At 42.6% G+C, this 17,035-nt stretch overlaps 2 protein-coding genes across 6 annotated transcripts in view; both read left to right on the top strand.

Annotated features, from left to right (window-relative positions):
- The window catches only part of Chd8 (chromodomain helicase DNA binding protein 8), a 73,225-nt gene extending 71,331 nt beyond the window's left edge, over positions 1-1,894 (top strand). For 2 of the 4 annotated variants that reach the window (XM_041638836.1, XM_041638837.1), the window contains exon 38: positions 753-1,859. In XM_041638836.1, coding sequence (XP_041494770.1) covers positions 753-1,304 — 552 coding nt within the window. In that variant the 3' untranslated portion in view covers positions 1,305-1,859. Of the gene's footprint in view, positions 1-752 lie in introns of all 4 variants that reach the window. The other 2 variants (XM_041638839.1, XM_041638838.1) reach the window with 2 other exon arrangements.
- Positions 1,895-2,431: 537 nt separating this feature from the next.
- Positions 2,432-17,035, top strand: part of Supt16h (SPT16 homolog, facilitates chromatin remodeling subunit) — a 34,953-nt gene continuing 20,349 nt past the window's right edge. For both annotated transcript variants that reach the window (XM_041638934.1, XM_041638935.1), the window contains exons 1-4: positions 2,432-2,597; positions 14,585-14,677; positions 15,759-15,929; positions 16,755-16,907. In XM_041638934.1, coding sequence (XP_041494868.1) covers positions 2,532-2,597; positions 14,585-14,677; positions 15,759-15,929; positions 16,755-16,907 — 483 coding nt within the window. In that variant the 5' untranslated portion in view covers positions 2,432-2,531. The remainder of the gene's footprint in view (positions 2,598-14,584; positions 14,678-15,758; positions 15,930-16,754; positions 16,908-17,035) is intronic.

Here is a 17,035-nt window from a genome sequence, read left to right on the forward strand (position 1 = left end):
GAATTGAACTCAGGACCTTTGGAAGAACAGGCAATGCTCTTAACCTCTGAGCCATCTCTCCAGACCAAGATTTTTTTTTTTTTTGTAGAGATTTATTTGCGTGTGCTTTTTGTCTTCCTCCTCTTTGTTTTGAGATAAATTCTCACTCAGTAGTCCAAGCTGGCTTAAAAATAGCTGTATTCCAACCTAGATGTCTTAGGCTGCCCTGCCCCTGTGTGATGATGCAGGACATGTCCGTGTCGTTGTGCTGCATGTAAGATCACGTCAGGAAGCTGCTGGCCCTCTACACTCAGGACATTTCTCTGTGCACTGTCTCACTCAGACCCCTTGCTAGCTAAGGAAAAGCATTTGTGAAATGGTTCCCTACGATGAAAGTATGATGTTATGTGAAGAGGAGAAAAACTTGGTCAAATATTGATTTCACTCTCAATATCAGAATGCTTCAGCCAGTTAAGTACAGCATTTCCTTCCCCCCATTACCACCAGTCTGGCCAAATTTGACTGTTGAGCAATCATTTCTGAGCTAGGTTTCTGGGTTGAGTCCTGTCTTCCCCTGCCTCCACTTTTTTTTTTCCAAAACCGGTTTCTCTATGTGGACCCAGGTGTCCTGGAACTCTGTAGACCAGGCTGGACTTGAACTCACAGAGATCCACCTGCCTCTTCCTCCCAAGTGCTGGGATTTAAGGTGTGCGCCACCACTGCCTGACTTAACCCCCATCGTTTTACTGTCTTCTGTTGTTCCTTCCACACAGGGACACTATGCAGAAACTGCATTCAACCGGGTTTTGCCAGGGCCTATTGCACCAGAGAACAGCAAGAAGCGTGTCCGTAGGACAAGACCAGACCTTTCTAAGATGATGGCCCTGATGCAGGGTGGAAGCGCTGGGTCCCTGTCTCTGCATAACACCTTTCAGCACAGCAGTGGTAACCTACAGTCTGTGTCGTCTCTCGGTCCCAGCAGCACCACTTCTGCAACTCTGCCGTTTATGCCGTTTGTGATGGGTGGTGCAGCAGCGTCCCCTCATGTAGACTCCAGCACCATGCTTCATCACCACCATCCCCACCCCCACCCCCACCATCACCATCCAGGCTTGAGAACCACTGGCTACCCTTCTTCACCAGCTACCGCCACCTCTGGTACTGCCTTGCGGTTACCAACACTGCAACATGAGGACGATGAGGAAGAGGAGGAAGAGGATGATGATTTATCTCAGGGCTATGAGAGCTCAGAAAGGGACTTCTCACTCATCGATGATCCTATGATGCCAGCCAACTCAGACTCCAGTGATGATGCTGATGACTGAAGCCCCAGCATTCTCATTGCTGGGTGGCTGCTGGATTCTCTTCCTCTGGCCCTTGGACTTGGAAATGTGGGAGGGGCAGGGAACAATATGGGGAAACCCAAGACTTTTCAGGAGGTGAAAAGGAAAAGAAAAAAAAAAACTTGTACCCGATTGCTCCCAATTTTGAGAGGATTGGGTGGGCAGGGAAACTCCTAAAAAATAATAAATGACCACTTCCTCATTTCTGGGGAAGCAAAGGAGCCTAGAGCAGCTGGTGTGCTCGCCCCTCCTCAGCACCTCCATTAACCACAGACTGTAGTGCTGGCCCTAGCCTCTGGCAGAGCCTGTTCCTGGCCAAACTGTGGATACAGCTGGAGGGTCAGGAACTGTTACCTTCCTTCCCCTTGGCATTAATAAATTTAAGTTAATCCTTTTCCATTCTTTCCATGTTCTGTTTGCTCAAACACAATATAAGTACTAATTTTAAGCATGCTGAATAATTTAAACATCACTCTCCAACAGTTAAGTAGTTATACCACTAGTAGAAAAATCATTTGTATTCCTCTGTATATATTCAGAGGTGTATATATATATATATATAATCGTGGATTGTCAGCTTGCTAAAGCTAGGGAAATGAGCCAAGGTAAGGAGGTAAATGTTTTGAGTTGGGCCCCATTGTTTATAGACAAGGATGAATTTCAAGAATCACTTTTTTTTTTTTTTTTGAGTAACTGAAACCATGCTTGGGGAAAGCCAGAGAATAGTGTTGCTTTTTATGCCTGTACAGCAAAGGTACAGGCTGACAGAAAGGGTACTTGTCATAACTTGGGTCTCCAGGGGACTGGCAAAACCTAGAGTTCGGGTCCCTCAATCCATTTGTTTCCTTCCATTCTACCAGTCAATCTATTAAAGGAAGCTGCCCGGTCGCACGCGGTCCCGCTCTTTCTGCTCCCCTCCCACCTCCGCCCGGCGCTTGGGTCACGTGACGGCGGCGGGGAGGCGCTGCAGGCCCCGCGAGCTGGCTCCGCGCCGTGCATCCCGTTGACTTGTCCACTTTGGCGGCTTTCTCTCTGTTCTCCTTCCGCTCCACAGAGCTTCGACGCTATCGGGACCCGGAAGCGGAAGGGGTTTTCGTGCGGTCGGTACTTCCGGGTCACCGAGAGTGCGGGATTCCGGGCCGAGCGCGGGCGGTGGAGCTGGGACCTCGCGTGATTCTCGGAGCCCGACGGGAAGCGGCGTCCAGGGCTATGGCTGTGACTCTGGATAAAGACGCGTACTACCGGCGAGTTAAGAGACTGTACAGTAACTGGCGGGTAAGGAGCCCGGCGTCCCCGGGAGCCCCACATCCCATAATAGCCCGCTTCCCGGCGCCCTTTTCTCCTCCGCCCGCCCGGCGCTGCCGCGCCGCGCTGCGCCTGCGGGGTCCGCACGCGGCTGGCCCGCCCCGCAGCCGCCCCGGTCCCGCCAGAATTACCGTCTGCGGGAAGGAGGGGCGCGAAGGATGTCTGCAGCTCTTGGCGCTCTCCGCCTGTGGGCCTCTGCTGGAGTTGAGAAATAGTGCTCCCGCGCTCTGGTGCTTCACGTTAGGCCCGGCGAGGGTAATAGACCCGTGCCGGGAAATAAGAATAAAACTGGTGGGATGCCTCATACCTGGTTCCCATGTCGGCAGCATACCCGGGGCACGTGTTCAGGAAAGGGCCGTGGAAGTTCCAGGGCTTCATCAAAGATGGGGCAGTTTTCCTGTTTAATAATCGCTCATAATTAAGAACTTTTTTTTGTTGTTAGTAACTTGTTAACTTAAATGTTTTATTGGTTGCCTATTGTGATGCTGTCTGAACGGTCTAACATAGGTCTGGGCCCTGAGACCTTTTGAGTGAGGGAAAATACAACCGATAAAAAAGAACCCGAAAATGCCCTGATAAAATATCAACTCTAGTTTTAGCGTTGTCTACTATCTTACTGATTGATCTCTACAGTCTAATCTTATGCCCATAATTCCAGGATTTTGGAGGCTGAAGTAGGAAAATCACCAGTTTCAAGCCAGCCTGTGCTTAGCAGTCAACTAGTCGCCAAGTAAATAAAATTTATCATCTACTGAAGTTGGTTGTTACCTGCCTCTTATCTGAAAAAAATGCCTGTCTATCTTTTAAGCAACATGCATTGCATACTGAAAGTAAAACATTCTCTGTCTCATTACTAAAAAGCCATACTAAAAAAAAATTATCTCTTCTGCAAAATTATATTTGAACAAAAAGTTTCTTATGGTACTGAAGATTAATCCTACCACTTCGCACTTTATAGCGAGCACCATTCAGCTGTCTTCCCTACCCCTGTTCTCTGATATTTTCTAATGGTCGTTGCGTCCTGGTATGCTACGCAGATAATCAGAAGCCCTTGTTTCCACCATCAACCCTGAGATAATACACTTTTTTAAGTTTGTTTTTTTATGCATATGGGTGTTTTGCCTTCCTGTATGCTTGTGCACCCCGTGCATGCATTGCCTGAAAAAGTCACAAGAGGGCATCGATGCCCTGGAACTGAAGTTACAGAAGGTTCTTTGCTATTGTGTGGGTCCATGTGAACTCTGGTCCTTTGGAAGAGCAACCAGTGCTCTTAACCACTGAGCGCCTCCCCAGCCCCCGGGCGTGGGTGGGAGGGGGATACACTATTGGTGGTTTCTGTAGTCTTAGAGTTCATTAAGGTATTTCATTTTAAGTTTGTTATAAATAACATGTTTCTTAATTATACTTTTTGTAACATGTTCTAACTCAAGTACAGCATCTCATATTTTTTAATTGAAATGCCTAACACATTAAGCCTTCTTCTGAAAGTCATCACAAGCTTGGAGCATAAGTCTTTAAGTGGTGAGTTATGTACATACGGTTTATGCACAAAGTCATCAGAATACCTGCTCATTACTAAAAGCCATACATCAATGTCAGTGATGTGAATATGGCATTTGTCCAGAGGATAATCTTCTGAACTGATGTTCAGAGTATATGTGATTCTTTTTTTCTCTCAGATACTTTCAATCCGAAGTAAGTTAAATCTACAATTGAACTCATGGATATAGAAGGCTGATTCTGAGATAAAAAAAAAAAAATCAGTTCTGCCAAAGATTATAGTTGAATGGCAGAGAATGCTTGCCTAATGTGTGGGGTCCTAAGTTGGACCCTCAACACCATGTTGTTTTTTTAATTAAACGAACAGGAGACCTTACTACTCTTTTATTATTTAAAAAAAAAGTGTGCAGGTATGGGTGCCACTGCTTACATGTAGTTAGAGGTCAGAGGATAACTCTGTAGAATTGTTTCTCTTTATCCACCTTTATTTGGGTTCTGGGAATCCAACTCAATTTGGTAGGCTTGCACAGCAAGCATCTTTATCTACTGAGCAATCTCACCAGCCCATTTCTCATAATTCTTAAGACATTTGAATCTAGTCCAGTCTTTCTTTTTTTTTTTTTTTTTTTGGTTTTTCGAGACAGGGTTTCTCTGTGGCTTTGGAGCCTATCCTGGAACTAGCTCTGTAGACCAGGCTGGTCTCGAACTCCCAGAGATCCGCCTGCCTCTGCCTCCCGAGTGCTGGGATTAAAGGCATGCGCCACCATCGCCCGACTTACTTTTTCTATTTTCAATATTAGAGCTGCTAAGAATAAAATATATTTGCAGTACCTGTCTTGTTTTTGCTTTAGGAAGTATCAGGTGATAATTATAGGTCATGAATTGGGCTACAGGTTTGTCCTGTGGCTTTTCTGTTTATTGGGTACGTACTCAAAGATTTTAAGCCTATTCTTTGTGATTGTTTTTAATCATTAACGTGATCTATACTACTTATGGGGTAGAGGGGAACAAAAATCCTTCCTGGATTTGTAGCTGTTTTGAGGAATAAGGGTTACTGTTCAAGCACCTACTAATAATTTGAGAATTATCAGAACATCCTATGAATGAACTTAGCTCCACCCACCTGCCTTTTTTTCTTAAATTACATAAAGTTCTAGAATTGTAGCTGTTTTGTTCATGTATGTAGTCAACTTGCCAGCCGTCATGCTGAGGTAATGGGTAGCTGTGACCCCGAAAGAAAGAAAGTACTACAGAGGGGATGTCTCGCCGGAGTATCAGGTCGTCTGTGCTGCGTTCTGGCTTTTGCTGTCTTTTTCTGGATTTCCTCTGAGTAGTCAGCTATTTTCATGGTTTGAGAAGATTTTTTTGCAGGGGAGTGGGATGTAGAGAGTTCTTGCATTACTTTCAGCAAAGCACTGAAAAAATCTCCATTTTTTTTCCGTATTTGTTTTCTGTTAGGGTCTGTGGCCTGGCAGGATAAGAAAACAATAAATCAGCCTGGAGGTGACGGCACAAAATAATCCCGGCACTCGGGAGGCAGAGACAAGTGGATCTCTGAGTTCAAGGACAGCCTGATCTACAGAATGAGTTTCAGGACAGCCAGGGCTACACAGAGAAACCCTGTCTCAGAGATCCATGTACCTCACCCTCAAGAGTTCTGGGAATCATAGAATGTCACAGTGCTCGGCTACTGCTACTCCTTCGTTAGTTTTTGTTCTGTCGTGATGTTTGTGTTTATGGGTGTTTTGCATACATGTATGTCTGTCTGGATGTGCCCACAGTATGCATGCAGTCCCCATGATGGCCAGAAAGAGACGTCAGATGTCCTGGAACTAGAGTTGCAAACAGTTGTAAGCTACCATGTGGGTTCTAGGAACCAAACCTGGGTCCACTGCAAAAGCAGCAAGTGTTCTTTTTGGCAGGAAGGGTAAATAAAACCTTATGATTTTGTTGTCTTCATAACAAGATCAGCTTAGAAGTGGATCGCTTGGCCCTTTTCTCTTGTCTCCTCTCAGTTCAAAATGCTTGCATCTATCACTAGCCAACATTCCCTTAGATCTACAGTTGGGCTTAGTACTCTCAAATCTCAGCATAATCTTCTTTGTAGTTTTGGCTTTTTTGTGGAAAATAAGCTTAGTCTGCCCACCATGGCCACTCCATTCCCTGTCATCAGGCCACTTTCACTGGGCATAAGGAGAACCCTTGCCTTCTTATACTGTATCACTTTGTGGGGCTGGTACTTGCTACATTTCTTACAGAAAGTCTAGCAGATCTTAGGGATGTTCATCGTGTTTTTGTGAGTGCTTTTGGCACAGAAAGTGCAATATTCACCAAGCCGTCTCTCCAGCCCCCAATCCCTGGTTTTTGTTTTTGTTTTGAGAACATTTTATCCTAACGTTTTTAAAGATGGGTAAACAGAATGTAAATTTATCAAGTCTTTTCATATCTTTAAAATGTGTTATTTTTTGTGGTAGATAGCTTTCTACCACTCTTTTTAAAGAAAGCAAGCTGAGGAAACTTAAAACGAGGAAAGGCTCATTGGGAGCCCCTGTTTTCAGAGGTCCTAATCTGTTGTTAGTTGGTCCCTTTCCTTTTGGCATTGTGACAAACTGTACAACACAACCAAAGAGGCGTCTCATCTCACACTCCTGAAAAAGAGGAGGGATCAAGGTTACAACATCTCCTTCAAGGGCACCCCTTACCTAACTTCCACTAGATCTACCTCGCAGAGTGTCGTGGGAAGGAAATCAAGCCTTTGGCATGGGAATTTTGAGGTGCAATTCATGATTCAAACTTTAGCGTTTATCTTTCTTTTGGATTATTTTTTTTTAAGATTTTATGAGTATATGTGTATTATGAGTGTATGTGTCTGCCGTGTGTATTATGTACCACTTGTATGCCTGGTACCCACAGAAGACAGGAGAGGGGGTCAGATCCTCTGAAAGTGGAGTACAAATGGTTGTGAGCCACCAGATAGCTCCTGGGAATTGGACTGTGTTCTCTGGAAGAGCTGCCATTGCTCTTATTTGTTGAGCCGTCTCTCCAACCCACTTTGGGTTAAAGAATTCAGTGGGCCATAGAATGGCTCACTGGGTTAAAGCATTCACTGAATAAGACTGACAACATGAATTTGATCCTCATATCTTACCGTGGAAGGAGAAGGAACTCTGAAAAGATGTTCTCTGATCTCTACAGATGTACCACGGCACACATTCCCCTATGTATGATGTAATTACGGGACCAGTGAGACAGCTTAATGAGGTACTAACTGTACGAGCCTGACAACCCGAGCTCAGTCCCCAGAAGCCACACAAGTGGAGAAGCAACTCCATGAATTGTTTTCTAACATCCACATGTGCACTGTGGCACATGTACCACACATATCCACAGAAAATATAGAATTAAAATTTCAATAGAGACTTTTCTTTGGGGCACAACTATGGTTTACTCAAAGCTATCCTAGATTGGCCATACTTGGGCACTTTGCCACGGTTGAGCTGGTCCACCAATCCCAGCTGAGAGCCCTACAGCTAGTCAGGGCCTGTAGAAAATGATCCAAAATGCTCAAATTGCCAGTTTCAAAAAACTCATTGTTGAGGAAGCTGTGCAAAATGTTTGTTGACCACTGAAGTGGGGGTGTAGTGATTTTATGTTGGAAAGATCAGAGGCAAGCATGACGTTGGTAAGGGTGTTTGGTTTATTATTTAAATATATTAGACAGTAAGCAGATCTGTCCATAGAAAAGTAATTTAAAAGGTGGATTGCCATTAATCTCAGCATTAAGTAGAGGCAGATACAGGTAGATCTCAATGAGTTGCAGGCCAGCAAGGACTGCATAGTGATCTTTCCTTTTTGTTTTGTTTTGTTTTGTTTTGTTCCTTAAAGGTTGAAAATAATTTTCTACTCAGAATTTTGTCGCTCTTCAGGCTTTCAGTATTACTTTTGGAGAAAACCTGGTATTCCTTTTGAAATTTCATAATAGTGTGTGTTAGAATAGGTCCCCTTTCCTTTACATTGATTTATGGGTCCTTTTAACGTCAAATCCATGTCCTGTGATGCTGATACTTGAGTTCCCTCTGCAGTTACTGCTTTATTGCTTGACATCCCTACCCAGTAATTTTATACCATTTGGGTTAAAACTGGCAATTTTTTTTAATTTTACTTTTTATCTGTCTTATTTGTCGTCTTTCAGTGCGTTGCTCTGACTTATGCTGTTAATCTCTAGCAGCTCAGTCCTTATTCGTAGTTCATGTGTTTGCTACACACCACTACTCAGACCGCAGTGCAGTGCCGTTCAGAGTGGAGCTTACAGTCCGCCACTCAGTCCTATAGTCGCATTCACGGTTTTACAGTTTGTGGTGATAGAACACCCCCTGTGTGGAGGCAGTGGCACTGCCCTTACTCCCAGTGTTCAGAGTGGGTGGGTCTCTGAGTTCAAGGCCAACCTCATCTACAGAAACAGCCAGGGGGCTACAGGTAGGGAAACCCTGTGTCTCAAAAGAAGTTGACGACTCTTGATAGTGATGTTACTGGTTGTATATTTAGTGCACTATATTTTTAGCATTGTTTTGGTGTCTCAGGGTGGGGGCAGGGACTCCTGGAACTCTTAACCATCCTCCTGCCTCTGTCTCCCAGAGTGCTGGGGTTATATAGGCATGCACTACCCTACCCAGAAAGTGTACTTATTTTTAAACACTCACTGGGGCCTGGAGAGACAGCTCAGTACTGACTGCTCTTCCATAGGACCCAGGTTAGATTCCCAGCACCCACATGAAAACTCTCAACCAACTGCAAGTCAAGTTCCAAGGGATAATCTCCCTGTCTCGAGGCGGGGGAAGATCTCGGAAGCACGGTGTCCCATACATACCTGTGATCACAGGTCTCAGTAAGTGGAAGCAGGATTAGGAGTTAAAAGTCATCCTTTAATCCCAGCACTCGGGAGGCAGAGGCAGGCGGATCTCTGTGAGTTCGAAACCAGCCTGGTCTACAAGAGCTAGTTCCAGGACAGGCTCCAAAACCACAGAGAAACCCTGTCTCGAAAAAAAAAAAAAAAAGTCATCCTTCGTTACATAGGAAAGTTTGAGGCCACCTGAGCTACATGATATCCTGCCTAGAAGAGAAGAAAGGGGGGAAAGTCATTGTAAAACATTGTGCCTTTCTTTATGTGTGTGGGTGTTTCACCTGCATGTATGTCTGTGCACCAAGTGCATACTTGGTGCCTGAGGAGACCAGAAAAGAGCATTGGTTTCCCCAGAACTAGAGTTACAGACAGTTGTAAATTGTGGATGCTGGAAATTGAACCTTGTCCTCTGGAAAAGCAACCACTACTCATAATCATCTCTCCAGCATTGCCACGCCTCTTTTCGGTTTTTCGAGACAGGGTTTCTCAGGAGCCTTGGAGCCTGTCCTGGAACTCGCTCTGTATCTGCTTGCCTCTGCCTCTGCATCCCAAGTGCTGGGATTAAAGGCATGCACCACCACTGCCTGGCCCGTAGCAAGAATATGTTCGGTGTTTGCCTTGTGCCGTCTATGTACTGCCTAGCTTGGGGAGAGCAAATTGTGCTGTTCATATAATAGTGATATCACCTAGTGCTTGTTTCTCATCAGTTGTACCCCTGCTTTATTTTTTTTTCCTCTTATGGAGTCTTTAATGAAAGATTTTCAGCCCTGTCTTGGTTGCTTCCTATATGATGAATATGTCTATATCGCTCAAGTTTTGCCGATCTAAGAAACCAAAATGAAAGCCAAGTATGTTCGTGCATACCTATAATGCAGCACTTGGTAAGCTCAGAATGGAGGGTTACAAGCCATGTAGGCTACATAGTGGGACCTTGTTTTAAAGAAAAAAAATAGTCTCTCCACATTAACAATAAGGCGTTAAGGCACTCTATGAACAGGGCCTCTCATCTGGAAAGAGGGGATTGGCTATGCTTATTCCATAGAGAACCAGAAAATGTCAGTATCTTTCATTTTGCATTGTTTTGTTTTTCCTGGATTCAGGAAATATGTTCAAAGTTGAGCATTTTTTATTTTAGCTCATCTTGTGATTTGTTTACAAGTATTGTTATCTAGAATACAGAATTTAATTTCCTGATAAATTAGAACATGTCTTCTGGGTGTAGTATCTGAGTTGAGCATTTCCAAGCACGCTTAATGCTTTGCTAGGTGGTTTCTAATGAAAATTAAATTATTTTGCAGAGGGATTAGATCAGGACTCCTGAGAATTGGAGATGTGTGACCCCTATCAGCCCTGCTCTTATATACGGACCCCATCCCCCCTTCTCTGGTACTTAGTATTTCCTGGATTCCCCTTCTGTGGTACTTAGTATTTCCTGGATTTCTATGAGACCTCTTACCAATTTCTTCCCAGTGGAGGGCTTGTTTGTACAGGTGTAGTTAGTTGAGCTCTGCTTGCTCATTTGCTGTTGTTCTTTTGAAAAACTATTAAACTCTTTACATTATTTTTTAAATGATAGTGTGTACCAGTATAAGCGCGAAGTATGTCACATGTCAAAAATAAAAATAATGTAAGTGCCACTGTTTTAACAAATTGTAGTAAGTGTTAGGGACCAGCTCAAGCATATACATTCCTAATGTGACCAAGAGTAAAAGAAAACTGGAAACTGTCGCTTTTACTCTGAGTTTGACTATTTGAAGTCATACCATTTCCTTTTGAGCTGTATAGGTTTTCAGAACTAGATACACTGTATTTATTTTGTGCTGGTTATATATGATGACTAGCGCATATATATATATATATATATATATATATATATATATATATATATATGATAACAGTAACGTTACCTTTCTGGTTTGCAATGAGAGTTTTAGTTAAGAGCCATTTTAGTCTTTTTTTTTTTAAATATTTATTTATTTATTTATTATGTATACATTATTCTGTGTGTATGCCTGCAGGCCAGAAGAGGGCACCAGACCTCATTACAGATGGTTGTGAGCCACCATGTGGTTGCTGGGAATTGAACTCAGGACCTTTGGAAGAGCAGGCAGTGCTCTTAACCTCTAAGCCATCTCTCCAGCCCGCCATTTTAGTCTTAAAGAGAGAAAATACTGATAATGATTCCTGGGAGCTGTACATTATTACAATAACATTAACTCTTGTGATTCTCAGGACAACACTTCAGAAGATAAAGACTAGAGTTCAGAAAGTTTAGGTTAAAATTAAGTGGGTTTAAAAGCCAACAGTAGTCTGATCTTAACGTTTGTCTAGTACACATACTATTTCTCTAAATATAGACTATACAGCAGCAACAATACCCATTTCTTGGAGTTGCTGAAAGAAATTATTCAGGGTGCTGAGGTAGAAAGAGCATGAATTCAAGGCCATTTTTAGTTACATAGAGAAACCTTGTCTCAAAAGAAAATAAATTACTAGTACTAATATCCTATCTGATAAAGCTTGTCAGAGATTCTAAGACTTAATAAAACTTTTCCAATGAGTTTTTAATAAAACTTAGCATGTGTGGTTTTGTTAGATTTTAACATCAGGAAAATGCACGTTGAATCCCTGTTCCAGTTATGATGCTATTATCAAAAATCAGCATGCCAGCTACAATGGGAGGAAAGGGAAGCCTCAGATACTGTTGGTGGGAATGTAAATTAATGTGGCCACTATGCAGAATGATACCAATGATCTGCCATGTGATACTGTTAGCTTTCCTCTCGGTAGTTAGCAAAGTAAATTAAAGCTGTGTATCCAGGAGATACCTTGTTTGTTTGTTTGTTTGTTGTATTACTGTTCACAGCCCCAAAATATGCAGCTAACCTACTTGTCTGTCCAGGAATGAATGTGTAAGACAAATATGGCACATAAACACAGTGGACTATCGCTCAAGCACAGAATGAGTGCACACCCATAGTCACACTCGGTTCTAGAGGTGGGAAGGTGGGAAGTTCAAGTCTAGCTACACAGCACGCAGTGTTTGTCTTTAGAAGACACCAGAGGCTCAAGTGGTGGCTCAGAGAGCTGGAGTTTGGTTTCCAGCACCCACATCAGGCAGCTTACAACTACCTAGCTAGCTCCAGGAGATCTAAATGTTATTTTAAAAGAAATAATTAAATTCTACCACAGAATTGTTTGATTAAAGGTCCACCTGAATAATGAATAGTGCCAACTGGTTCAGAAGGGCAGAGGGATGAGGACAGAGGAAGGGTGGGTAGCAGCTCACAACATACCAAACACAGAAGGGATACGGTGGTATGTCAGTCAGAATACCTGTTTCTATTTTAGGAAGATATAAAAAAGAAGAAATATCAGAAGCCCTATGGGGAAGCTATAGTTGCCATTGTTTAGTTGCTGTGGAACATTCCAAGAGTGGTTAGCAGTCAGAAGACTTCTGCATCTCAGTGTCAGACTACAAAGCTGTACAGCACAGTGTGATTGATACTGGACAAAAGAGTCAGCACAGTTCAACGAGGAAGAGTCTTTCCCACACTGAACAAATACATATGTCCAGAGAGTTAGGTTGGACATCTCCAGCTATAATACATAAAGATTATTTCAGAGTAGGGGATGAAAGATGGCTCCATGGTTAAGAACTGGCTTCTCTTGCAGAAGACCTGGGTTCAGTTCCTAACACAACATAGCAGCTCACAAAAGCCTTCAACTTCAGTGCAGGGGATCTGATACCTTCTTTTCCTGCCTTCCATGGGCACTTGGTCACACCCGGTTTATGTACATAAATTCATTCACTCATAAACACACGCTCAAAAACATTTCAGAGTAAATCACATCTAAATGTAAGACCAAAATTAAATGAGAAAACTTTAAATTTTTTTATTTTTATGTGGGGGCAAGGGTGGTTGGTGTGCATGCGTGGAGGCCAGAGGACAATTTATGGGCATACACATTGTACACATGCATGCATGCGAACAATCTAAATAGTTACAAAATACACATTATTAGCTACCAGGGAAAATCAAATCAACAGCACTAAGATACTAATTGGGCCACAGAGGAGGCTCAGTAAAGGTGCTCACCGCCAAGCCTGACAGCCTGAGTTCTATCTCTAGGGCCCATGTACTAGAAGGAGAGAATTCTTATACAGTCTAGTAAAGAAAATAAAATAGTACAGTTACTGGAAAGCTGTCTTTTACCATATGTCCAAACAATTTCTCTCTTAAACACTTGCACAAGATAGCTTTATGCAAAGGAAACCTTGTCCACAAATGGTTGAGTAGCATTATTCATAATAGCTCAAAACTGGAAATACGACAGGATGGCACTGCTGCACAAGCCTGGAGACCTGAGTTCAGTCCCGGGAGGCCACTCCTAAAGGTTGTGCCGGTTCCACATTCATTCCATGTTTACTCCAGCTCACACTTAAAACACATAAAACTACAAATTTTAAAGCAAAAATTAGCCAAATGTTAAAGCAGCTGCTGATTGGGTTAATAAATTGAAATATATCCACATAATGAAATGATTTGGCTATCAATTAAGTATTTTCTGTACAAGCATGAGACTTAAGTTCAAGTCTTAGCACCTAGGTAAAAGCCAGTGCATCAGCGTGTGTACCCAGTGCTGGGAATGGAGAGTTAGACAGACCTCCATGGAGCTCATGGCCAGCTAGCCTGAGACCGCGACTCAAAGAAGGTTGCACACTTGTTGGACAGCAGTAGGATATCTGTAAGTTTGAGCCCGATTCACTGGCTACATAGTGAGGCCATGTCTTAGTAAACTAAGGTTGCAAGCAGTTGAGGAAGACACCAACATCTTAACCTCTGGCTTCCACATGTGCCCATGCACACAGTGAAGTATTGATAATGAAAGCATGTTAAGTGAAAGAAGTCACACACAAACACTAGATACTAACAGTAGTGCTGTATGGCATGTCCAGAGTACCCAGATCATTAGAAACAGTGTTTCCAAAAGTTGGAGAGGAAGCAAAGAGAAGTGAAAGGTTTCTTTTGGAGGAGATGGAGGTGTTCTGAAGTTTGGTGATGGTGATGTTTCCGTATCTGAGTACATTAGGAGGGCACTGAACCGAAAATGGGTGGCTTTAGTTGTGTGTGAGTGTATCTCAAAGCTGAGTCTCTAAAAGAGGTGACTTGATGGTTGTTGTCAAGCAGGCGTGCACGTCAGGTTTCCTGCTATTAGGAACTTTGTACCTGAGGCAGATACTGAAATCTATATTTCTGTTACTAGTGTGTGAAAAGTAATAAGGTTCTGGGATGTGCAATTTTTCTGCAGGCATGACTTGACTTCAAATCCTCAGCACCTACATAAGGTCACCAGAGACACACATGCCTTTAACTTCAGCGTTGGACCACAGATCTCAACTCCTAGCTAGCCTAGACAAATGACAAATTTCTGGTGTAGTGAGAGACCCTGTTTCAAAGCAGAAAGACAGAGCAGTAAAAGACGTCCCATACCCTGCTTTGGCCTCCAGGAACACATACATAAAGAAAGTAAGTAAATTATCCTCTCTTTTCAGAAAGGAGAAGACGAATATGCCAGTATTGATGCCATTGTTGTATCAGTGGGGGTGGATGAAGAAATTGTGTATGCCAAGTCAACTGCCTTACAGGTAAGAGGCTTACAGCGTTCAGTTCCTGGGTTTAGTGCGCAGCTCAGTAGTAAAAGATGTGCTTGATGTTTGGGAGGCTCTCAGTGGTCCTCACTTACAGGTTAGAGGAGGTATGGAATGTCTTCCTCGCCACATACGTTTCCATTGTCTTTAGCACTGAGTAGAATTTAAGGAAAGAAGGTGTGTGTAGATGAACTGTATTTAATTATATGTAAGAGTGGGTTAAACAAAGTATTTTTCTTATATACAGTTTTCAGGAACTCAGGCTGTATCCAGCTTCCTACTATTCCACTTTGCTCTTGATATGAAGTAGCTGCTAGAACTTTGGTCATTCTTTACTCTAAGCAGAAATACAGAGAAAGGAAAACTAGCAACCTTCCTGTTTTAAAATGACTTACTTGACGTCTGACATAATAGATATAGTTATTTCTTATTGGCTGAGATATAATCTAGTAGCCAGCCGTACCATGGCAGAAAGGGTCAGGAATAGTTTTGCTGTGAATGAAGACATGAATAGTTGTGGTCAGCTGCGGTCTCTAAGGAGATGGAATGGAAATGTGCTGTTGCTCACGCTGTGTGTTTCTGTTCTGAGCAGTCAGGTAGCTCCCGTGGCATAGGATTTCTGGAACTTAGCTTTCCTGAGGCCTAGACTCCCTTCATTGCCAGGGAAACATAAATGAAACATAAAATTGTCCAAATAATTTGATGTTTTTTACAGTAAACTTTTTTGTTTGGGTTTTTCATTTTTTGAGACAGGGTTTTTCTGTGTAGCCCTAGCTGTCCTGAAACTCACTTTGTAGACCAGGCTGGCCTCAAACTCACACAGATCTGCCTGCCTTTGCCTCCCGATGATTTTATGTTCTTAACTATGAAATATTTTGTGCATATAAGAGCAGATGGAATCCTATGTCTCACATACACACCGTTCAGCACTTACTATTCAACCCTTGATCCAGATTCTTTTATTTGTATCTACATCAAAGCTACTCCATCCCAGATTTTAAAGTTAACCCAGATGTGTTAGTTCATCCAAAAATATGTTTTCTATAATGCTTTTGTCATTGTTGTTTTTTTTCCATAGACATGGCTCTTTGGTTATGAGCTAACTGATACAATCATGGTCTTCTGTGATGACAAAATCATCTTCATGGCCAGCAAAAAAAAAGTGGAATTTTTGAAACAGATTGCCAATACTAAAGGCAATGAGAATGCTAATGGAGCCCCTGCCATAACACTGCTCGTGAGAGAGAAGGTCAGGACCAGTAAATGTTGTTTAAAATGTGGGATAGAATGTTAAGCATTGAGCACAAGTGCCTTGGGGACTTATAAAATGCACGAAAAGAAGGCCAGACGCAGTGAGTGTTTAATCCCAGCACTTGGAACACAGAGATAAGCAGGTCTCTCAGAACAAACAAAAAGTAAGAAAGTTGTAGCTTTAATCACAGTGCTGAGTCTTCAGTTGGATGGGAAGAAAGGAGCTCTGGAGCTCTTAGCTTGGCAGCAGTGGAATGACCTGTAGTTTGGTGAGTAGTACTAACTTGACCACTTTCTGAGGATGCAATTTTTTTCTATTACAATAACTAATTAGAGCTCTTAACCTAAAAGTCCTTTAAAGGGCTGGAGAGATGGCTCAGTGGTTAAGAGCATTGCCTGGTCTTCCAAAGGTCCTGAGTTCAATTCCCAGCAACCACATGGTGGCTCTCAACCATCTGTAATGAGGTCTGGTGCCCTCTTCTGGCCTGCAGGCATATACACAGACAGAATATTGTATACATAATAAATAAAATAAATATTTAAAAAAAAAATAAAAGTCCTTAAAAAAAAAAACTTAGATGTGCTCATTTCTCAGAATTTTCTGTATTTGAGTTTTCTGTCTTTGTATAAAGAAAAAGAATAGTCTTGTCAAAATACCCCCAAAAAATGTCTGTCAGTATTGGGCATGTGGTAATCTGCTCTGAAGAAATGGGTGGGGCTCAGAAAACGCATCCTTTCCATGCGTTTACTCTCTGCTTGTTGCTAGGTAGAAAATAGAAGTCTAATTCTTCAATTAACATTTCCTTTCCTGTGGCATTGATAGAACGAAAGTAATAAGAGCAGCTTTGACAAAATGATTGAAGCCATTAAAGAAAGCAAGAATGGCAAGAAAATTGGAGTGTTCAGCAAAGACAAGTTCCCAGGAGAGTTCATGAAGAGCTGGAGTGACTGTCTCAACAAGGAGGGCTTTGACAAAGTAAGGTTCTCCAGAGACACAGGAGGCAGCGTGGGCTTCCTTCACAGCAGAGGGTTTTCATTTGGGAAAACCCATGTTCATTCTTCACAGTTCTGATTTTCATGTCCTTTGGCTAAGTCATATTCCTG

Source organism: Microtus oregoni, unplaced genomic scaffold, assembly GCF_018167655.1.
Source record: "Microtus oregoni isolate MIOR12 unplaced genomic scaffold, Mior012 000056F_ref0000123, whole genome shotgun sequence".
Taxonomy (NCBI): domain Eukaryota; kingdom Metazoa; phylum Chordata; class Mammalia; order Rodentia; family Cricetidae; genus Microtus; species Microtus oregoni.